General features: G+C 49.3%; 1 protein-coding gene and 1 pseudogene across 3 annotated transcripts; one reads left to right on the forward strand and one right to left on the reverse strand.

Moving 5' to 3' along the window:
- Positions 1–1,320: 1,320 nt before the first annotated feature.
- LOC106866673 lies at positions 1,321–18,337 on the reverse strand (annotated as a pseudogene).
- A 1,166-nt stretch (positions 18,338–19,503) lies between these two features.
- Positions 19,504–23,995, forward strand: LOC100844297 (probable LRR receptor-like serine/threonine-protein kinase At3g47570). Of its 3 annotated transcripts, none has more exons than XM_010239156.3 (3): positions 19,512–20,658; positions 22,735–23,286; positions 23,417–23,995. In XM_010239156.3, exons 1-3 carry the CDS (start codon positions 20,241–20,243, stop codon positions 23,806–23,808), a joined length of 1,362 nt encoding a protein of 453 aa, XP_010237458.1. In that variant the 5' UTR covers positions 19,512–20,240; the 3' UTR covers positions 23,809–23,995. The 3 variants fall into 3 exon arrangements, with proteins under 3 accessions (XP_010237457.1, XP_010237458.1, XP_024318807.1); XM_024463039.1 differs by having other exon boundaries at positions 19,512–19,780; XM_010239155.3 differs by having other exon boundaries at positions 19,504–23,286.
- Positions 23,996–24,548: the final 553 nt, after the last annotated feature.

The raw sequence follows: 24,548 nt of genomic DNA on the forward strand, positions 1-24,548 counted from the left end.
GCGTCAAGCACTTGGACAAGCTTCAGGGCACGGTGTGCGTGGGGGGGGGGGGGAGCACGGCGGAGCTCGCCGTGTCGTACCACCGCGCGATCCTCGCAAAGGACCCCGCCTGGCCGGGGTTCTGTGTGGAGTACGCGGAGGAGCGAGAGGTAGGCGCCGTCGTGTGGGGCGTCGACGTGGCGGTCCCGCGGTTCCTCCGGGAACGCCTCGCCAGAGAGCTCCCGCGAGGCGAGGCGGCGTTCGACGTCGAGGTCCGGGATCCCGGGTCGTGGCTAGAGCCCGGCTTTGCCTGCAAGCTGGCCAAGATCGGAAGAGGTCCATACCCCTGCAAATAAGCTTCATCGATTTATATTTATTGAAGAGGGAGCTATATATCATGGTTATGATAGTTCTTTAAATCTTTTATGATTTCTTGTGCGTGTTAGGGTGGCTCATACTACTATATAAAAGATTAAAAGCGCCCCTTTTTATTTTTTATGTAAGGAAGAACATATTTATATTTATTTTCTCAGGAAATAGCACCAATTCGATAGAACCATGGTCGTCGATGTTTTTTTTTTCAAAAAGAAGGGAATACCCCCGGCCTCTGCATCAATCGATGCACACAGCCATAATATTATTAAGTCAAGTATCGTAACAGCATCCACATGTACATCTCAAGAGTGCTTAAAAGAAAAACATAAAGGCTGAAAAGATCATCCATTATCCAGCCTACGCTCGGCGCGCCACCCAAACTGGCTGTAGAAAGCCCGTGCTACCGTCTCCATACGGCTGCACCCAAAATCCATAAAATCCTTGGCCCCCATCGGAAGCAGTGGGGACCAAATACGGAGCCAGTACGCCGCCCGACATATCACTTGCAAAAAATTGGAAACTTTCTTTCTGTTAAAAACAAGGTCATTCCGACAATTCCAAATAGACCAACAAATCGCACAAGACCCAACAAGAATGAGCGATTTGAGAGATTTTTCCATCCCATGGAGCCAACGACTAAACATATTCGAGATGCAAGTTGGTGGTGGTAGATTAAAAGTCACAAAGACAACTCTCCACACCAAGCGCGCCATAGGACAATTGCAAAAAAAAGTGATGACTAGTTTCGTCATGATCACAAAAGACACACCTTTTGCAACCATGCCAATTTCTTTTAGCCAAGTTATCCTTAGTAAGTACAACCCCTCGGCAAAGAAGCCATGCAAATATTTTAATCTTGAGAGTCATCTTAAGTTTCCAAATAATTTTATGGCGAAACTGACAATCAGTATTAATCAAGAATTGATAAAAAGATTTCACGGAGTATGACCCAGAAGAAGACAACACCTAGGAAAAAGAATCTGCTTGGTCAACAAGTTGAACTGTAGCAAGCTTTGCACACAACTCCTCCCAGACAAATAATCTCGCCCCAACAATATTCCTCCTAAAGACAATATTTGGAGGCATAGTCGTCGTCACCTCTGCAACAGAAGCCTAGTGATTCAACGCAATCCTATAAAGAGAGGGAAACTGATCCTTGAGAGGAACGTGCCCCAACCACCTATCTTTCCAAAAGTTCACAGCCAAACCACAATTGACAGTAAACGAAACATGAGGGAAAAAATGGTCTCACCCTCAACAAACCCTTCCAAAAAGGGGAGTCAGATGCTCTCGACTCGACCTGGGACAGAGATTTTGCATAAAGGTACTTATTACGAAGCAACTCTAGCCAAAGTCCTTCCCCATCCAGAATTTTAAACAACCATTTGCTCAGCGGACAAATGTTTTTAATTTCTAAATTTTTAACACCCAGACCGCCTTGTTCACGCGGTCTGCAGATGATGTCCCATTTAGTTAGTCTATATTTCCGCTTATGCTCATCACATTTTTTTTTTGACCGGAAACTGTAGGGGAGGCCCCGACAGTGAGTCGTTTTCATTAATCACAAAAATATGTACAGGGTTAAAATTACAGACTAAGGTAAAGACCTCAGCCAAAGGAGGAAGGGGGCTATCCAGGGAGGTTTAAATCTATGTTGAAGCAAAGAAATGTCCTCAACAATATCTCTCTTCCAGGATCTAAAGGAAGGCCTCATACCATAAAAAATACATCTATTGCGCTGCTTCCAAATATGCCAACAACACATGGCAGCCACCTCTACAAAGAAAGGATGACCAAAAGATCTTTGCGTGTCTCTTATAAGTTGCTTCAAATCCACACCGGCAGACCACTGAATCTGAAGATAATTCCAAATCCGCTGAGTAAATTGGCACCCAAAAAATAAGTGCTGCCAATCCTCCCAAGAGCCAGAGTGACACAAAACACAAGTAAAGTCATTTGTCACATTCCAATGTCTCCTATGCAGCATATCCTTATGCTCATCACATTGCCAAAAAAAACCTAGATCTATAAAAATCAAGTCTCTTAGCTACGCCCTTTGGAACCTCAAAAAAAGACAACATAAACATAGGCAGACTTGTGAGGACCGAATTAATCAGGACAAGCCTCCCACCACTCGAGAGAAGTTTTCCTTTGCAACTGCTGAGCTTCTTCTCAAAGAGATCCTCAACGCTTTTCCACTCCTTATTCAACAACTTTCTATAGTGAATCGGTATTCCGAGATAACGAAAGGGAAACGATCCAATCCCTCACCCAAACAGTTGCATATATTGGGCCTCCGACTCCTTAGCACGTCAAAAACAGAACAATTCACTTTGTTGAAAGTTAATCTTCAAGCCAGACAATTGCTCGAAGACGCACAAAAGCATCTTAAGATATTTAGCCTGTTTCAAATTATGTTCTAAAAAAATGACCGTGTCATCGGCATACTGAAGGATAGAAACCCCACCATCAACAAGGTGGGGAATCACCCCATTCAACCGACTAGTCTCCTTAGTGCGCTCAATAAGAACAGCGAGCATATCAGCCACGATATTGAAAAGAACTGGGGATAAAGGATCCCCCTGGCACAAACCTTTCCTAGTTTGGAAGAAATGGCCAATCTTGTCATTAACCTTGACCCCAACATTGCCACCCCTAACAAACCCATCAATCCACTTGCACCATAATTCAGCAAAGCCCTTCATCCGTAGGGTTTGTTGAAGAAAAGACCAATTAACTTTATCGTACGCTTTTTCAAAGTCAATTTTAAAAATTACCCCATCCATTTTCTTTGAGTGCAACTCATGAACTGTCTCATGTAAGATAACCACACCCTCCAGAATGTGGCGATCTAACATAAAAGCCGATTGAGTGGGTTTAAATACGATTAGTACACACCTTCGTAAAAATCTTGTAACAAACGTTAAGCAAACAAAACGGTCTAAATTGCTGAATTTGCGATGCATACGCCTTCTTCGGAAGCAAGGTGATGATCCCAAAATTAATCCTATATATTGGAAGAAGGTCCACATGAAAGTCAGCAAAGAGGGCCATCAAATCCTCTTTAATAACCTCCCGGCCAGAACCTCTGAAAAAACTCAGCCGGAAATCCATCAGGTCCAGGTGCTTTATTATGCTCCATCTGAAAAACGGCTTGGCGAACCTCCTCCTCAGTGAAAGGGGCGATGAGAATCTCATTCTCTTCGACACTCACACGAGAAAGGTCCTGGACAAACGTTTCGTCCATCGTAACATAGCTCAACTATGATGGGCCAAACAACTGCTTATAGTAATTAGTGATATACAGTTTCAACTGCGCATCCCCAACAATCGTGCCCTCCTCCTGCTCTAACTGAAATATGCGCTTCTTACGATGCTTACCATTCGCCACTAAATGGAAGTACCGAGTATTATTGTCACCATTGCAAACACTATTAATATTTGCCCGTTGAGACCATTTAGTTTTCTCATCTCTATAGAGGCCTGCTAACTGGTCATCAGCCAGTCGCTTTGCCTCCCAATCCGAACAAGAAAGCGGGCCTTGTTCAGCCAACACATCCAACTCTTCCACTAAACGAAGCAATCTATCCCGTTCAACTTTAAACTCCCCACTAAGATTCTTAGCCCATCCCCAATGAAACTGCCTAAGGTGGCGAATCTGATTTTGCCATCTCTCCATCGCATTCATCCCTCGGGAAACCTTGCACCACTCCTCCGCGATAAGCTCATAGAAACCATCTTTGGTCAGCCAAGATAGTTCAAAGCTAAAACGGGCTTGATTACCCAAATGAGCCGCGTCCCCAGAATCCAACAAAAGAGGACAATGATCCGAAAGAGTTCGTTGCAAAGCATGCACCGAAACCAACGGGTACTTAGTCTCCCACTCAGTACTCATGAGAACACGATCCAGCTTCTCGAAGGTAGGGTTAGCCAAACTATTCGCCCAAATAAACTGATGACCAGAAAGGTCGATCTCACGAAGATCTAAGCTCTCCATAATTGCATTGAATAGGAATGCCAACGCTCCTGGAACGCATCATTACTCTTCTCTTCTCGACGCCTGATAATATTGAAATCTCCACCCACCAACAGGGGAAGAGAGTCCAAAGAACAAAATTGAACAAGCTCAGTAAGGAAATCAGCCTTAAACTGAGCTTGAGCCGCCCCATACACGGCAATCAAAGACCACCTAAAGCCATCTTCTTTAGATTTGAGGCCAAACTTAACACAAAAGTCTCCAGCCTCAACAGAGGTAACCTCCAAAGTTGTACAATTAATACCCAACAACATCCCCCCCAGACCGACCATGCGAAGGAAGACAATGCCAAGCAAAATCTAATCCACCACCAATATGATTAAGAAAACCGGCCGAAAAATGAGCACGCCCTGTCTCAGAAAGCGCCACAAAATCAAGATTATGTAAACGAGCCATGTCAGCCAAGAAGCCGTGTTTAGCCAAGTCTCTAAGACCTCTGCTATTCCAAAAAATTCCTTTCATTTCGAAACAAATTTTTTTTTTTGATTTTGGAGGCCGACCGCACCTTGGTCTGCCTCGAACCCACAAGAATTCCTTTAGATCGAGGTGGAGGTCGACTACACAGAGCCTCCTCCTCCCCATCCCCATCTGATAAATCCTTACATAAATGTTCAACCGAATCTAGTGCAAGACAATTAGAACTGCTAGGAAAGTTTTCAACTTCCTTACTAGAACTAGCAACTTCAGTACTATTCCTGCCCAGAGAGACACCAATATTCTCCGTATTAGAAATAAATTCATCACCCGAAATAGAAAGAATAGAATTATCAAAATCAACAGACATACCTGTAGACATCTCCAAGTTGTGGATCTTGGCCAGTCGCATGGCCTTGTTAATGGACGCCTCTTCCGTGTCCCCCTTGGCGGCCAACCGTGCACTGAAACGGGAAAGCTACGCGTATGCTCGCCAACCACAGCAGCTGGGGAAGAAGTGAGAGCCGCCTGCCCCACTCTCCCTTCACCCGAGGAAGGCCTCACCAACGGAGGAAACTCCACAGGTGAGGACAGCCGCAACCTGGACTCCGTGGGCGAAGGAGACAACAGCTCAGGCACGCACGGCAGAACCGACGACGGCGAGGGCGACCGTGAGGGAGAGCCACGTGACGACGCCGCCCTCACCCCCAGCCACGAGCCCAACTCCACATTGCCCGCATGGACTAGCACCGGTGCCACCTGCACCAGCGAGGAGGGCACCTCCTGCACCGACTTGGGCAGAGCTGCATGCGCAGGCGCCGTGGGCAGCACAGCAACCTGCGAGGAAGCAACCTCTGGCAGCCTCTCTGAAGCCGCATGCGCCGGCGAGGGCGGCGCCGCCGCCACCGGTACCTCCTGTACCGACAGGTGCGGAGCTGCGACCTGCGCCACTGAAGCCGCAGCCGCGAACATCGGGGCCACTTGCCCCAGATCCCCAGCCACCGGCACCTCCAACCCAGGCCGAGAAGCGAGCAGCGCAGCTGACTCCGCCATGGCCTTCGGAGAAGAAGCAACCTGCAGAGAGACGGGTGGCACACAACCAGCCCCAGTGTTCCAGCCTTTTCGGAAAATCACTCCAGAAGACGGCGCACCAGACTTGCTTGTCGGAGGCGCCGAGGTAGACTCAGTCAGGCCCTCCGTTGGCTGAAACAATAGAGAAGACCGGGAGCGCTTTCCAGACCGATCATCACTATCCTTCTTATCATCCACGCCCCTCATATCATCCAACATGTCATCTACATCATCATTGAACTCATTTCGTTGTAGAGCGTAGCTGATGGCATCATCCCACTGTTGGTTGATAGACGAGTGGGAGCCATCCGACTCCCACTCTGCCATTGCACCCTGTATACAAAAAACAACATTCTCGGTGTTAATGTTATATGTGAGTACAAGAAGCCCAACCGATAAAAGAAGATGTCAAGGCGAGGCCTTATGAGTGCAGCCTCTTGCTTCTCTGACATAGGCTCCAGGCACTACTACAGAAAACCCCATCCGTGATCCCCCTCCAGTGGCGGTTGAAACGGACCAAAAAACACACCGCCATTGGAGGCCTCTCGAGGCATCCAAGAGGGCCACCAGTGGCTGTGATTATCACCGCCACTGGTGCCTCACCACCAGTGGCGGTGAATAGTGTCCCGAAAAAAGTCACCGCCACTGGTGGTCCATCAGCAGTGGCGGTGATAACCACCGCCACTGGCGCTGCCCATGGAAAGCCTAAAAGCTACCAATGGCGGGCGTCCAAAAGAACCGCCACAGATAGTGATCACCATAGGTGATCACAATACCCAGTCGTCAGCATATTCCGTCAACGGAACGAGAAGACACTGACGACTGGGTATCAATGATCGATAAGAGGCGCAGCTGAAGCCTTTTTATGCTGGGAAGGCCGTACGTAAAGAACCGAGGTGGGACTAAACCTCAAAATTGCATACCGCAAGAGCACCAGTGGCGGGCATATAGAATAACCGCCACTGGTAAACCACCCGAATGGCGGTTTTTTCAGGTGCCCGCCATTGCTAACAAATGGGGCATCCACGAGCACCAGCAGTGGCGGTGATTTTGTTCACCGAAACAAATCACCGCCACTGATGCTGTAGCACGTGATGGGCTAGCTACTCAGCCAACCGTTGAGGCCTCAAGTGGCGGTTTGTCTCTCCGCCTGCCGCTGGAGGTCACTAGTGGCGGTTATTCTATTTGCCCGCCACTGGTGAAAGAGGGCATCCCGTTAAGATTGTGCTGAAGCGATATGTTCGTAACAGAGGGCGTCCCATTAAGATTGTGCTGAAGCGATATGTTCGTAACAGAGGGCTTCAGCACCCCGTTGTATCATTCGGGCCCAAACATGTTGTGTAGGAACGATGGCCCTAACAATAAGATCTCATCGGCGACGTGGACCATCAGATGGACCATAATGTCGAAGAACGTTGGGGGAAAGAACATCTCACATTCGCACAATATCAGTATCATTGCGTCCCTTAGTTGCAGGCAACGGTCCACCGTGATGGACTTCTGGCCGATCGTGTCGAAGAAGTCACAGAGCTTCATGACCGTCTCTCTCACCCATGGCTCCATGCAGCCTCTTATTGCAACCGGAAGTAGCTGCGTGAGAATCACGTGGCAGTCATGAGACTTCATGCCAACCAGCTTGTGGCTCTTCATGTCAACGAGTTTCTTGATGCTGGATGAGTAGTTCGATGGAACTTCGATGCCATGGAGACACTTGCACATTCTATGCAGCTCGGCTTTGCTCAGACTGTAACACGCAGGTTTGCTGTAAATCCCAATTTTCAAAGCCCTTCATATGCATTGCATATCATAAGCATCATGTCACCCTTGCATTTGATCACTTTCAAAACCCTAAAGTTTGGCCAGAAAACCCTTTTGCAAAAATGCTTTTATTTGATTTTGGGCTTTGATCTTGCTCTTGAGTATTTGCATCTTTAACCCATGAGGGTATTGTGGTAAAAAGGGATTTAATGCATATATAGAGCTATCCCATAAATTGGCTTTTGAAAGTATTTTGAAAAAATAATTTGTTTCGATAGCCTAAGGGGCCTAAAAGCCATTTTATAGGCAAATGTATTTTTAAATATTTTATTTTGAGAAAATTCTTGCTCCAAAAGTTAGATCATATGAAAATATGATTTTACAAAAAAAAATTGTATTTTATTTGGAGTGATTTGGAGCTTCGAATCAATTTTGAGGTTCAAAAACAGAAAATAGTTAAAAAAAAACCCGGAGGAAACCGATCAAACCGGACCGGACCGGACCGAACCGGCCGGCCCGCTCTCACTGACCGGTGGGACCCGCGCTCATCTTCTTCTCCACCCGTCTGCCCGAGAAGCCCGGCCACGAACGACTCCGAGTCACCCACAATTCCGTTCCGATTTCTTCGCGCACGAACATCCAAATCCGAAACCCCGCGCGTCATATCGAAGCCCCCGAACTCCTCTACCACTTCCCCCAAACCCCACGTCCAATTTCGCACCGGTTAGAAAGTAATTGCTCGCCGGAGTTCGTTGCTGCCACCGCCGTTCTTCGCGTTTCTCCGCCGTTCCGGTGAGGTTCTCCCCGCGCCACTCCCCTAGCCTCTCTCCTCTCCCCGTTCCGAACGCCGTGACGCGCTCACCTTTGCGTTTGGCCGCCACCGCCGCCTCCGGCCGCCCGCGCCGGCCATCTTCCCCGGCACCGGCCGCCGCCCAAGTCCCCCCGCCTTCGGCCGCCTGCCCGCGCTCTCCGCCGCGCCGCCTCTGCCCGCTCCGACCGCTCCGCCCGCCGGCCCGCGCTGCGCCCGTGCGCCGCCGCCGCCCGCCGCTGCCTGCGCGCCCGACCGCGCCGCCTGCCGCGCCGCCCGCAGCTGCCCCACGCGCGCCGCCCCATCTGCTCTCCCGCGCCGCCCGCCCGCGCCACGCCGCCCCGCGCCGCCGCCGGCGAGCTCGTCTGCCGGCCGGAACCCTAGAACCGGGCCAGTCAGGTTTCGCCACGTGGCGAGTTTTTTTATTTTTTATTTTATTTTAATTCGGCCGGATTGGATAATGCAATTTTGCAGAAAAGCCCCTACAACTTCAAAACCCCATATCTTTTAAACCGTTTGTCCAAAATTTACGATCCACACCTTTCTGGAATCGTCACAACGTGTAGAATATTTTGGCACTGTTTATTTTCAGTTTTGAACAACTTAGACAGTAGCTATTTACAGAATGGTTGAATATGGTTCAAATTTCAAATGAATTGTTTCAAAATAGTTTTGAGCATGTTATCTTGCTGTAAAATTATTTAAGTTGTTCTCTATCCATTAGGACCAGAGAAGAATTTTTTTTGTGTATAATCATGGCATACAAGTTAAATAATGCTCTATGTTGCAAAAGCCGCACAATCTTTTGTTTTAAACCCTATTCATGTATCATGCATATTAATTACCACTGTGATGTTGTATAATCTGTCCAAATCATTTGAAAACTTTTCAAAACGGAAACGAAACTTTTTACTTTAGAAGTAACCTTCGTTGTGCATCATCATAGCATATGCATCATGGCATGATTTTGTATTGAGTGTTGTGTTTATTGTGTGTGTTCCTTTTATTTTAGATTGTGTGGAGTGTAATCATTGTTGTTGCGAAAAGTGCGAGAACTACCACAACTTTGGACAAGGCAAGTTCACTTTGATCATTCTCCTAAATATTTTTACTATGCACTAGATGTTTTATTAGATGCATCAGGAATATTACTCGTACTTCTATGCTAGCTATAAATCCCAGGCAGTATAGTTTACCCTCGCCATTACCTTGCTACCAGAATTGCCATCGATTGTAGTTGAATGCTAGGCTATGGTAATATCGTGGGGGAAATAACTACATTATGATATTGTTATGCCTTTGGCGATATGAAATGTTTTATTAGATGTAAGGCAAAACAATTAATTAAATGAATCGTCCTGGGTGGGCAGCTTTGAAGATTTTGAGGATTAGCGGCGTCAGGTCCATTTCTATGAGTCCCTCTGAGTCGAGTTCCTGTGGATTCAGGAATGGATCGTCCATGGACGTCTCTCCCGTGGATTCGGGGAGCGCCTACGTTGCAAATGTGGAATGCCACCTGGGGTAACTGAGACTGGACTAGTTTCCTATTTAGAAGCTTCTAGTACAACCACAATGCTATATGGGCTCTGGCGAGACAAGAGTAAGTTGTATGAACCTAAACCCGAAGAATTGTACTGAGGTAGCCGTGTAGGGGGAGCGTGATTCTCTCGTGGTTTAGGGAAGTACCTCTGAAAATCTCGTAATCGATGCCGTTGCTACTCTACCCTGAGGACAGCAAGGGATTAACACGTCGGTTTCTTGTGGGGAATGTGTACAAACTCTCGAGAGCGTCAAAACTAAGTACTTAGCCATGTCCCCGGCAATGGACAATTTGAGCGACTAGATGTGGAGCTGTAAGGAAAGTCTCACTCATTCTAACTTCTTAAATAAAATGAATGGTTGAACAGGGTAGGGGCACTTGATGAATCCACATCAATGTGCTCTAGGATAATAGGAGCATGGGTGTGTCTACCCCGTGTCCAATAGTGATAAAATTCTATTTGATTAAAAGATAGGATTCAATAACTAAGCTTTTATGCAAATAGCTTGAACCCCACTTTGCCACATTATGCATATATTTGGTAGGCTCTGGTATAACTCCTAGTGAATCTTGCCAATACATTCAATGTATTGACCCTAGTGGCTGCATCGTTTAATGATGCAGGAAGCTCTGACGACGAGTAAGATGTACGTTCTGCATGTTTGGGTTACGGGCTTACATTCCAACACGATCTCACCGTGGTGTTGATGTGCCCTTGTATCTTCCGTTTTCCGCTGCTAAACAGTTGTTTTATTTCCAGCTAACCCGTGAGGTTATGCGAGTTGTAAGTACCCTTTTATATTCTGGATGGTACATTGTAATATTGAGACTTTTGTTCTATGATATTACATCTTGAAACTGTGTGTGCCAGTGAGTCGATCCAGGGACTAGCACTAAAGCACAAAGATCGAACCCTTGTAAGGGGGCGGTCGCTTCATTTGCATCGCATATATATCGTGCGTTCACCATCCTTGTTTTCTTGCGGCGCCTCTATCGGCCACAGTTTCTCCCTTATCCCCATCCACTGCAGGTCCTTCCGTGCCTTTGGTCCATCTTTTGACTTGTCCGCGTGGTGCATCATCAAGCCCAACAGGCTGTCGCACACGTTCTTCTCGACATGCATGACGTCTATGGTGGGACGGCTCTGTAAGAACCTCCAGTAAGGATGGTCCCAGAACACGGACCTCCTCTTGTACGTAAGGCCGCCACCATCTGGACCTGCAGCCGGCTGTGCTTTCCCAGCCACGACTTCGAGGTCCCTGACAATTTCGTATACTTCGTGTCCAGTCAGTTCCCTCGGTTTGTGCCGCCTCTCTGCCCTCCCGTTGAAGTTTTTCTTATCATCCCTCCACGGGTCCTTCATCTCCAGCCACTTACGGTGTCCCATGTACACAATCTTTTTTGATTCTGGCAGGAACAACCCGTCTGTCTCGTCCCCGCACTTTGTGCACGCTTTGTACCCATGTGTTGACTGGCACGATGAGTTCCCGTTCGCCGGGTAGTCATGCACATATGTCAGGAGAGCTGCTTGAAGGGTGAACTCCTCCCTCTTATGAGCGTCCCAAACCTTTCGACCCTTCTCCCAAAGCTCCTTGAGCTCATCCTTCAGCAGTTCCAGATACACGTTCAGATTAGCTCCAGGCTGCTTAGGGCCCTGTATGAGCATTGATAGGTGGATGTACTTCCTCTTCATGACAAGCCACGGGGGGAGGTTGTATATGAACAGGATCACCGGCCATGTGCTGTGTTTGCTGCTCAAGTTTCCGAACGGATTGATCCCGTCCGTACTCATCCCGAACCTGATGTTCCTGGGCTCTGCGCCGAACTCGGGGAATTCGTCATCCAGAGTCCTCCATTGAGCCGCATCTGCGAGGTGTCTGAGGAATCCATCATCGTTGCGGTACACGCCCTCAGGATCGATATCCGCCTGAGTCGCGTCGTGGTAGATGAACCACCTGGCCTCCTTCTCGTTCTGGAACCAATGCTCCAGCCTGGTGCCACACGGGAGATACCAGACCGTCTTTGCCGCCGCACCACGCTTCAATTCTTCCTCCTCGCTGCCGTCAGGATTGGGGTCTTTCTTCCTGTATCGGGATGTTTTGCATACTGTACAGCTATGCATGTCTTTGTAGTCGCCCTTATATATGATGCAGTCCAGCGGACAAGCATGGTATCTGATGACCTCTAACCCGAGTGGGCATGTAACTTTCTTCGCCTCGTACGTGCTCTTAGCCAACTTGTTGCCCGGAGGAAGTACCGTACGTAGGTAACTCAGAATCTCCGTGAATCTCAAGTCCACGATGTTGTATTTTTCCTTTATATGCAAAAGCTCGAGCGTTACTTCTAGCACACTCTTATCCACGCCGGCATTTTCATATAACGGTGTCTCGGCATCCTCCCTCAGCTTCTCGAACTTACGGGACACCCTCTCATCCCCGAGGTCATCCAACTGATTCTGCAGATGCTCATCGTCCAGCATTTCAACCATCCTACTGGTTGGAACGTCCTGTACTGGATCTAGGTCACGGTATGCTTCTTCACCAGGCTGGTCGTCAGACTCCATGTTTTCCATCTCAATGCCGCCATCGGCTTCAATGCCATCATCCCCGTGAGAAGTCCACCTTGAATAACCTGACACAAATCCCCGCATGAGCAAGTGCATCTCCACATCCTCTGCCTCGTACAGCTTGCTATTCCGACATCTCACACAAGGACAACACATCTTATCACCCCCTTTCCTATGCATATCTTCCACGCCGGCATCGACAAAAGTCTTCAGCCGCTCTATCCACTCAACACGTAACCTGTCCTCGTACATCCAAGCACGGCCCATCGAGCTACAACACAATTTTTTTTAAATAAACAAATCAGCTTGATCGACAAAAATTGAAAATTTTGGCATGACCTTTGCTAAAAAAATAGCATTTTGCACTACGAAATTTGATGCCTGCATCAAAAACAAATTACCCCCACCCACATCGGCACGACGGCCGGTATCACATCACATAAGAAATACACGGCACGAAGGCCGGTGTCAACACACATTTAATATGTTTACACACATAAGAAATACACGGCACGAACGCTTACACACATAAGCTTAACCCTAGGGCTAACCCCCAGGGGCTAAGCTCCCCCATACCAGCTATATAGAGAGAGATATATATAGAGAGAGGGAGCTCATCCGAGCAAAATTAAAGCGAGAGAGAGAGGGAGGTTCATCACTAGGGTGAGGGGAAGCTCCAGAGACAGTGGGGGCAGCCCGGGAGAGCAGTTTGGTGCTGCAGCGGTCAAGGGAAGGTCACGGTTGGCTGAGTAGCTAGCCCATCATGTGCTACAGCATCAGTGGCGGTGATTTGTTTCGGTGAACAAAATCACCGCCACTGCTGGCGCTCGTGGATGCCCCATTTGTTAGCAATGGCGGGCACCTGAAAAACCCGCCATTCGGGTGGTTTACCAGTGGCGGTTATTCTATATGCCCGCCACTGGTGCTCTTGCGGTATGCAATTTTGAGGTTTAGTCCCACCTCGGTTCTTTACGTACGGCCTTCCCAGCATAAAAAGGCTTCAGCTGCACCTCTTATCGATCATTGATACCCAGTCGTCAGTGTCTTCCCGTTCCGTTGACGGAATATGCTGACGACTGGGTATTGTGATCACCTATGATGATCACTATCTGTGGCGGTTCTTTTGGACGCCCGCCATTGGTAGCTTTTAGGCTTTCCATGGGCAGCGCCAGTGGCGGTGGTTATCACCGCCACTGCTGATGGACCACCAGTGGCGGTGACTTTTTTCGGGACACTATTCACCGCCACTGGTGGTGAGGCACCAGTGGCGGTGATAATCACAGCCACTGGTGGCCCTCTTGGATGCCTCGAGAGGCCTCCAATGGCGGTGTGTTTTTTGGTCCGTTTCAACCGCCACTGGAGGGGGATCACGGATGGGGTTTTCTGTAGTAGTGCCTGGAGCCTATGTCAGAGAAGCAAGAGGCTGCACTCGTAAGGCCTCGCCTTGACATCTTCTTTTATCGGTTGGGCTTCTTGTACTCACATGTAACATTAACACCGAGCATGTTGTTTTTTGTATACAGGGTGCAATGGCAGAGTGGGAGTCGGATGGCTCCCACTCGTCTATCAACCAACAGTGGGATGATGCCATCAGCTACGCTCTACAACGAAATGAGCACGGGGGCCATATGCGAGGTGTCAGTTCCGGGCCTTTTCGCAGGCAGATGGCAAAAGAGCAAGGTTCCCGCAAACGCAGAAGGGCGTCCAGCAAAGAACAGAGCTCAGCGGACCTAGATGAGAAGATCCGGGTGTTGGCGAGGGAGGAGCTCAGGAAGCTGACGCGGTTTGCAAGAGACCTGCGTGACGTCGACAACTTCATCGATCACGGTGTTTTCCCGGAGGCGCCCATCCAACCAACCCCACCCGCATCGGATCCATCCCCACGAGGGAATAAGAGCACCTCATGCTCCGGCACCGAGTGCCAGCTTGACCCGCTTAGGCCACCCGACGAGAACCTCACGGTAAGCATCTTCACCCACTACAAAAAATTGAGAAATACCACTATCATGCTCCAATCCATTAATGATGTTGCCATGTTTGTCATGCGCAGAAGGGCGTCAAATGCCGGCTACACATGCCGACGGTGGGGATCCCTCTGGGCGCGCGCGGGTTGCTGATGCCGCGACGGCCGTGGTGCACCACGTGACCCTGCGAGACGACATGGTCAGGGTGCAGGTGGACTCCGTGCTCAGGGGCTTCGAGGACGAACCGGTCCCTTATCCTCCGCACGAAGAGGCGACGACCCTAAGGGATTGCGTCAACTCCTACCTCATCTGGCCTAGGAGGTTGGTGGTCCTCGCTACGGAGCCGTCTCCATCTCCGTCCCCCCGCCTCGGTCCGTCTCCACCCGCCCGACGCATGACGTCTCCGTCGCCGCTTGGCGCCTCACCCGGTCCTTTCGACTACGAGCCCGCGGAACGAGACTTCTCACCTGCGGCGGAGTGCAGCGACGACAATGAAGACGAAAATCCTCCGTCGCCGCCCAAACCCGAAGCCCCGAAGCCATCCGCACCAAGACCCGTCCCTCGGAGAGCCGCAGCACAATCGGCCCCATTGGAGAGCCGTCCAAGTGCCCCTGCTGGGATGTAGGTCCCTCAGAAACTGGACAGTTCCGATTTCCTGAGACGCAGGAAAAACAAAAGGGGGACAGGCGGCAAGGCAAGCAAGGGCTCCACCAAGGAGGCAAAAGAGTCGTCTTCTACAGGAAGACAACCAAAGACCGCGCCGCAGATAGAAGAGATTTGGGAAGAGCGGCCAGACATTCTGAAGATGCCCACCCACCCCCGTGTTGGAGATAGATTGCCTGATGGGTCTTATTTCATGGACAGGCGATTCTCTCAATTTTTGTTGTTCCACCCCGGACAACCGATGGTGACCCAGGATGACCTGTATCGCCTGCCACGGGAGATGCAAGAGCTCCATGATAAATACATGAATGTGGCATCATCAGGCGCAGACCTCCCGAATCTGGAAATCAGGGTTGGAGTGCCAAAGCATTATGGCTTCTTCGACCCCAATACGGGGGAAATCGAGAAGGAAAACGATGTTACCTTCGGCATTGACTTCCTTGACTTGTTTCACCTCTTCAACCGCAAGTGCCTCGACAACGTCATATTAAGACTGTGGTGCGTACACTACACGAGGGAGGCCTATAGGGTGAAGCAATATGGGATGGCCGTCGCCGACCCCCTACTCTTCAGCGCCACTTTGCTTGGTCCAGACCCATTGTTGGCCGAAATTAGAAGGTTGGCGATTGAATACCTCACTCAATTCATCTTGAAGCACAGAGACCACCATTTCGTATTGATATTGTACCATCTACAGTAAGTTGTTTTCAATTCGCGTGAATACATAAATCTTTTTCTGTCGGAAGACTTGCTTGTTATATTATTTGGCTAATACAATGTGCCTCTTTTTGTGAAACAGCGGCCATTGGGTGACAATCGCCATCTGCCTCGATATGGGAGGGGTCACATATTTTGATCCACTAAGACGCAAGGGGAATGAATCACAACGCGACTTTGAGCCCATCAAATATGTCATCGACTCAGCGTATCACGACGCGATGAAATGGTATGGGATGACTGGCTTCAGCCGCAATCCTGACGCTCCCCTCAGGCACAATTTCAACTTCCCCTGCGAGCAACAGCCTGAAGGATCCGTCTACTGCGGTTACTACTGCACGCACACTATTCAGCAGATGATCAACGACTTCAAGCCGAAGGGGAAGAAGACCTTCGAAGAAGTGAGGAATTGGTTTCTGGCCAACGCCGAGTTAGGGAACAACTCTGAAATTCTCGTGTACGAGATTCAGAAGGACATCGGCGAAATCCTCAACAAGGAGGTCCTCAAATCGAGCGGGGATTACTACGACGGCGGGATTGTTGCCAAAAGTGGCCAAATTGTGTGGAATACTTTTATTTGTGGCTCATACTTTCAAACACTTTGTATACACATGCATGTGACTTGAATGTTTAACTCGTGTGGAACTTTGTAATATATTTGCTGCTATTTCTGTTTCTTTGGTGGTGTATATTGTGCTGCTGTTATTATCTGTGCTGTGTTGTATTCCTGCTATTTCTGTGCTACAGGAATATTTATTTTTATAAATAGTTTATTATTTTTTTTCGGAAAAAAATAGTACCAGTGGCGGTTAAGAACCACCTTCAGTGGCGGTTAGGCAGGACCACCACTGGAAAAAGGTTCTAGTGGCCGTGGCCATAGACCGCCACTGGAAAATATCCAGTGGCGGGTACTTCGCACGCCACTGATGTACTCCACGCATTTTTCGGGTGGTGCCGGAGCGATTTACAGTGGCGGTTTGTGGGTATTCGGTGGCGGGTATTTTACCCGCCATTGATGATTTCGGAGCAGCAGTGGCGGGTATTTTACCCGCTACCGGTGCCAATATCTCCAGTGACGCAGAGTTGGTGGCGGGCGTGATCACCGCCACCAACCCCATTTTTTGACCGTCATTGGAGGTGTTTTCTGGAGTAGTGCACCACCGAGAAAGCAGACACTCCCTGTGGCCTCGCGACCCACTGGAAGTTGGGCACCTGAATCAGACGCTCCAATTCCTCCACAACCCTCTTCACAGAAAGCGATCCTCGTTCCACACGGATCAGACCCTTCCTGTTTCCCTCTACCTTTGGTGGAACACAAGCCTCCTCCCGCAGTTCAAAAAAGAATAAATCATCCGAGACCGTGCCACATGACCGGACGGTAAGCTTCGGAAGTCGAGGGAGTTCACAGTCTGCAGAACAATGATCGGCTTTTGCACAATAATACATAAGACAGCATTGCACATGGTGGAGAGATGGCCCTTCTGTTCGTAACGGAAGCAACGATAGCGAGCCAAAGGGTTATTAGGAGCGGCAGCATGTACCCCAGCCAAAGCAGTCGTTGAAGCCACAGGAACCGGAGCCGGGGTACCAACAACGGCGGGTTCAGAAGAAGCCCCCAAGCTTGAAGAAGAAGCATGCACCAGGCCAGCCAATGCAGCCACAGGAGCAGCCGCCGGGGGAGGACCGATCATCCGCGTACTCGCCGGAGGAGGTGCCGACAACACAGCAACTTGCATTTCCTGGCCGCCAGCCAACCCAGCCAGCACCCGCTGGCCGTCAGCCCGTGCAGTCTGCACCTGCAGTCCACCACCCACAACAGCAGCGGCTGCCGACGACGCCCCAGCACCGGCAGACACCCCGCCAGCGACCACGCCACCGCCAACTGACGCCCCTCGCGCTGCTGGTGCCCCGGGCCACGACCCCAACCACGCCCACGGCGATTATTGTAAAAACGCCCGCGTGGAGGATCATGCCGGAAGCTGCGGCCACGGCCACCGCCTCCGCCATAGCCGCCACCATAGAACCCACCATATCCACCATCGTAGGCGCCGCCTTGGTATCCACCATATCCACCATAGCCATGGCGGTACCCGCCTCCGTAACCCCCGCGGAAGCCCGCACCATAGCTGCCATGGGAGTCACCTTGCGCCGCTGCGACGCCGCCTCCAGCACCACCCGCTGCAACTAAGGGAGGAGCTGCACCACCCCCCTGGAACGCAGGAGCAGCGCCACCACCCTGGAACGCAGGAGCAGCGCCACCACCCTGGAACGCTGGAGCAGAAGCAGCCGCCGCCACATAGCCACCGCCGCCGCCACCGGAAGCCGGAGGGCCAGCAACGAGGACACCGCCGGTCTGACCCTGGACGCCGCCCGTCAGCACAGCAGTAGGAGCACCACTGCCATCGCCCACGCCGCCACCCTGAATGCCGCCGAGAGAAGGATCCATCCGCTTGACAGAAACAACTCGAGCGGTGAGCCCTAGTGCCCTGCCACTCTTTCGCGTGGAAAAGTCCTCACGCCATGTTGGGCCGCACCAGTTACCTGGGCCCTGAACTTGCTCACGCGCTTGGGAGGCAGCCCAAGACCACGAGATTCGAAATCCGCTGATTGCGCTGCACACGCAACAGGCATCGGCAGACTGGCGAAGATGGCCGCCGCCGACGGCGCGAGACGACCGTCCAACTGACATCCCCGAGGGTAACCGGAGGAGAGACCCGCCGCGGCGGGAGCGGGCCCTTCCACGGCTTAGACCGGCGCCCCGATGGCGCAACTTGACGTCGGACAGGTAGTCGCGACTGGCGCTTGTACTCCTGCCCCAAAACAACGGCACTCCGCGGGGAATAGCCTGCAACGTGCGAACTCAGCCGGCGACCCATCCAAAACAGCAGCTCGCAGGGCAGCAGAGAAGCACCCGGCCTCGTCGCCGGACGCATCATCGTCCAGCGCCCAGAACCGCCCAGGAGTCGCCACCAACGGTCCTCCGGAAGAGACGCTCATAGCTATGTTATTCTTGCATGGTTTTCTGTTCTAGTGAGTTTTTTATACCGTGCCAATCTATCACCCAAACATCAGACAAAACCTCTGCCACAGCAATGTGGTGGCTACAGAACCTGTCCTTGGCCGCTCTTCCCTTTGAGATATGTGATTGCAAATCATGTCCATTGGTCCAAAGGTAAACGAAACACTTCAAAAATGCGTACGGTTCAATATATGACTTGTATCCTTATGTTCAACTTAGTGGCTTTTAAGATTGTTCCCCATGGCACCTTGCAGGGGAATGTAGCTGGCGTGCCTGACTAATAATATTCACACTCCCCTTCACCCAAACGGACTAGGTTGCCTAACAATGTACTAGCAGAGTTGGCAATTCCTTCTCCATTCTTCTTAACCTTGTTCTTCCCTGCAAAACTAAAGGCTTGTCGAAGTTGGCCGGAATACTGTTTTTTTTAGAGGAAGCTTCCAAATACAGGTGATTTCGGGAAGAGGTTCTCAGGGCTATAGACGGGCTGACCGGCTGAACTGATCCGCGCGATATTGGGCCATTGCCCACACGATTGGGCTGTTAGCATCTCGTCCAGCCCAGCCCAGCCCACATAACAGAAATTTACACGGACACACACTCTTCGTGCAGAGAAAGGGAGAGAGAGGCGTCCTCCTCGAATCGAATCCCCATGGAACGCCGCCGCCGGCTGGCCGGAACCCCCCCGCGGTGCTAGCAAGCGAGGGGAAAGGAGATTGATTGATGGGGGCGAGCATCGCCGGGGACCGGAGTGGAGGAGGAAGAAGGAAGGGCGAAGGTTGCTCGCGCCAGCGGCGCGTGGACGACGTGCGGGCGGCGGAGTCTCCGGAGGCCGGCCAGTACTACTCCGACCGACGTGTGAGCGCAGCTGTACTACCACCGCCAAAATCCCTTTACTCCCATATACATGTAGACGCGTTTTAGTGTGTAGGCTTAGATGGGTTTGTAGTATACTCACATTGCTATCACCCCTGCTTCTGTTTTCAACTTTTCATCCTAAGAGCAGGATTTTTGTTTCCATTTGAGTGCGACTTACTTGGGCATAACACACAATTAACACTTCTTTTTTAACACCAGTGGTGCACAATTAAGGAAGCATTAGCCATGGATGCAAAAGCACAAGTACAGTACCTTTTATTTGTCTGGCATGTTCTTTATTTTTGTTTGAGCATAGAATACTTGTCGAGCACTACTTCTAGTCAACCAGACCCACACTGCCGACATGGGCGTCCTCCTTAAACCACACATAACGCTGACTGATGACCGCCAGTTTCAGCATCTGGAGACTTTGCTGACCGCCAGTTGAAATTGTTGACTGATTGGATAGCTCATGTATACATGTGCGGCACAAATTGTTGACTTTGGTTCTGCTGCCGATATATGCAGTATAAATTCACCACTACTATCAGTGTTCATTGCACAGCTAAACAGCCAGACAGACAGTCTTGGCTCAATGGCCACTCCATCATCATCTGCCCATATTACCATCTTCATGACAGTACTGTTGTTTGCCGTCTCAGCTTCTCCGTCTTCTTCGAGTCTGACCAACGGCAGCGACACCGACCTCGCTGCGCTGCTGGCTTTCAAATCCCAGCTCGCCGATCCTCTTGGCATCCTCGCTGGCAACTGGACTAGTGACACGTCGTTCTGCCAATGGATTGGTGTCTCCTGCAGCCGCCGCAGGCAGCGTGTCACTGCTCTACTGTTGCCCGGCATGCCTCTCGTTGGATCCGTGGCACCTCACCTTGGTAACCTCTCTTTCCTCTCTGACCTCAACCTAACCAACGCCAATCTCACGGGATCCATCCCCGTTGAGCTTGGCAGGTTATTTCGACTTAGATCACTCGATCTTGGTCAAAATAGTCTTTCGAATTCTATTCCTGCTGCCCTAGGAAACCTCATAAGGCTCAAGTTTCTTTATCTACCTTCGAACCAACTGTCAGGACAAATTCCTTCTGAGTTGTTACTGCACATGCACAACCTTGAGAAAATTTCTCTGAAAATGAATTTTCTCAGTGGCCACATACATCCTTATCTATTCAATAATACTGCTTCCTTGATGTACATCCACTTTGCAAACAACAGCCTATCAGGTCCTATACCACACTCCGTGGCCTCCCTGTCCAGGCTCCGGTTCTTGAACCTGCAATCCAATCAGCTTTCTGGCCCAGTGCCACAAGCCCTGTTCAACATGTCTAGGTTGCAAGCTTTCATACTCGGGATCAACAATAATCTAACTGGACCAATTCCTGGAAACAAAAGTTTTAGCCTCCCAATGCTACAAATTTTTGAATTCAGTAATAACAAATTTGGTGGTCCAATTCCATTAGGTCTTGCATCATGTCAGTACCTAGAACACATTTCCTTGTCCTACAATATTTTTGAGGATGTTGTGCCAACTTGGCTAGTAAATCTGCAAAACCTCAAAGTACTTTCCTTGGGTCGTAATAATCTTGTTGGTTCAATCCCAGCTATTCTCAGTAATCTCACCAATCTTAATGCCCTAGATCTCTCTTTAGGAAACCTCAAAGGGGAGATTCCACCAGAAATAGGTTTAATGCAAGAACTCTCGTTTCTGCATCTTGGGGGCAACCAACTAGTAGGTACAATTCCATCTTCCCTTGGAAATTTATCCAGATTATCTTACCTATATTTACAAGCAAATCAGTTGTCTGGCTCAGTACCAGCAACGCTAGGGAACATTGCACCTTTGATTAGGCTTCTTTTGTATGAGAACAATTTAGAGGGTAATACAGACTTCTTGTCAACTCTTTCCAATTGCAGACAGCTCCAACTCCTATCCATACAGGCCAATTCATTCACAGGCAGCCTCCATCACCATGTCGGAAACCTATCTGCCCAATTAATGACTTTCGACGCAAGTCGAAACATGTTAACAGGTGGACTTCCAGCTACCATCTCAAACTTAAGCAGGCTTCAGTTGATGAATCTTTCTGACAACCTACTCACGGAGCCAATCCCAGAATCCATCACCATGATGCAAAACCTCGTGTGGCTTGATATCTCCTTCAATGACATTTCAGGCCCTGTTCCAACACAAATTGGTATGCTGGAGAGTCTGGAACGGTTGTATCTCCAAAGAAACAAACTTTCTGGTTCTATACCAAACAACCTTGGTAACCTTAGCAGGTTAGAATACATTGACATGTCCAATAACAAATTAATTTCCACGCTACCTACAAGCATATTCCACCTAGATAAACTTATCGAATTAAATCTTTCTCACAATTCATTTGACGGTGCCCTGCCGGCTGATGTTGTCGGGCTAAGACAGATTGATCAAATGGACCTTTCTTCCAACTTATTCGTTGGGAGCCTTCCAGCATCATTCGGACAATTTAAGATGCTCACCATCTTAAATCTATCACATAACCTTTTCGAAGGTCCAATTCCAGACCCATTTGAACAGCTAACTAGCTTAGCATCATTTGATGTCTCCTCTAATAATCTACAAGGTACCATTCCCAGGTTCCTTGCCAATTTTACCTACTTGACTACCTTGGACCTCTCCTTCAATAGGCTAGGTGGCCAGATACCAGAGGGAGGTGTTTTCTTGAATCTCACATTGCAATCATTTATTGGGAATGCCGGGTTATGTGGCGCTCCACGCCTAGGATTTTCTTCATGTCTTGACAAATCTCATTCAAGTAATAGACATTTCCTAAAATTTCTACTCCCAGTTGTCACCATAGCATTTTGCAGTATTGCCATTTGTTTATACTTATGGATTGGAAAGAAACTTAAAAAGAAGGGAGAGGTCAAAAGTTATGTTGATCTAACTGCTGGCATTGGCCATGATATAGTCTCCTATCATGAGCTCGTCCGCGCCACCAACAATTTTAGTGAAGAAAACATCTTGGGAACGGGAAGCTTTGGAAAAGTCTTCAAGGGACATATGAACAGTGGCTTGGTGGTCGCTATAAAAGTTCTGGACATGCAGCTGGACCAGGCTATCCGAAGTTTTGATGCCGAATGTCGAGTCCTTCGCATGGCACGGCACCGCAACCTGATACGGATACACAACACCTGTTCTAACCTAGACTTCAGAGCGCTTGTGCTTCCGTACATGCCGAATGGCAGCTTAGAGACGCTCCTACACCAATCTCATACTACAATTCACTTGGGGTTCCTTGAGAGGCTGGGCATCATGCTCGATGTGTCGATGGCAATGGAATATTTGCACCATGAGCACTACCAGGTGATATTGCACTGTGACTTGAAGCCTAGCAATGTGCTTTTTGACGACGACATGACTGCACATGTGGCAGACTTTGGCATTGCCAGGTTGCTTCTAGGTGATGACAACTCCATGATATCTGCGGGCATGCCTGGAACAATAGGGTACATGGCACCAGGTACTCAATAAGCTAGCCCTTGTTATCTCACCCAATGCACTGATTAAACCATTGATTAATTATGATGACCCCACTGTACAATATGGTTGAACAACTATATATTAATCGTTTCTCCGTAATTTTTGCGCAGAGTATGGGTCTCTTGGAAAAGCATCACGGAAAAGTGACGTGTTCAGCTATGGGATCATGCTCCTTGAAGTATTCACGAGAAGGAGGCCGACAGATGCAATGTTCGGCGGAGAACTAAGCCTTAGGCAGTGGGTTGACAAGGCATTTCCTGGAGAGCTTATCCATGTCGCTGATGTCCAATTACTTCAAGACTCCTCTCCCTCTAGCTGTAGTGTGGACAACGACTTTCTTGTGCCCGTATTCGAGCTAGGTTTGCTATGCTCTTGTGAATTGCCCGAGGAAAGGATGACGATGAAGGATGTGGTTGTGAAGCTCAAGAAGATCAAAACGGAGTACAGCAAACGGAGAGCGGCGGTGCACACTGCAGAGTGCCGCACATCAGCACAGCAGTGATTGATCACCCTTTTTATATCCATCAATGTCTCTTTGTGGATTCCTTTATATTTTCTCTTCGGATAGGTCAGGATGTATCAGGTATCAGTAAACTAGTCAAACAACATACGACCTTATTTTTATAAGAACAAAAACAACTGTCATTACGTCATTTTATGGGAAGATGAAAATATTTAGCGCTCTGTGATATTGATAAAAGGAAATAGCTACAACTGATCTTATGAATGGTAACAGTATTGAAATCAAAAGAACCGTACAAAGGTATATATTAAGGGAAAAATTATTCGTCAAAGACCGCAAAATAATGACCATTTTTTGAGGGAATCCTAAAAATATGTAGGAAGGTACTCCTCTTATCACCGGCCTGAGGGGGGCGTGGGCCTAGTAATAACCGTGGAATAGGTCTCTGTCCCCATATGATATGCTGCAAAACTGCAATTGGATGTCGGGAAGTCCTTGTTATATAGGCTGAGCTGATCCACGAGATGATGGGCCTCTACTCACCAGTGGGCTGCCGCCATCTCGTCCAGCCCAGCCCACACAACAATAACTTGCGACCCACACGCACCCTTCGTACAGAGAAAGGCGTCGTCCATTCTCAGAAAAAAAGAAAGGCGTCGTCCTCTCAAAAAAATAAAAGAAAAGAGAAAGGCGTCGTCCTCCTCAAATCCCAGAGAACGCCGCCGGCCGGCTGGCCGGAATCCTCTCGCGGTGATAGCAAGCCGGATCGAAGAGACTGA

The sequence above is a fragment of the Brachypodium distachyon genome, chromosome 4 (assembly GCF_000005505.3).
Source record: "Brachypodium distachyon strain Bd21 chromosome 4, Brachypodium_distachyon_v3.0, whole genome shotgun sequence".
NCBI classification, from domain to species: Eukaryota; Viridiplantae; Streptophyta; class Magnoliopsida; order Poales; family Poaceae; genus Brachypodium; species Brachypodium distachyon.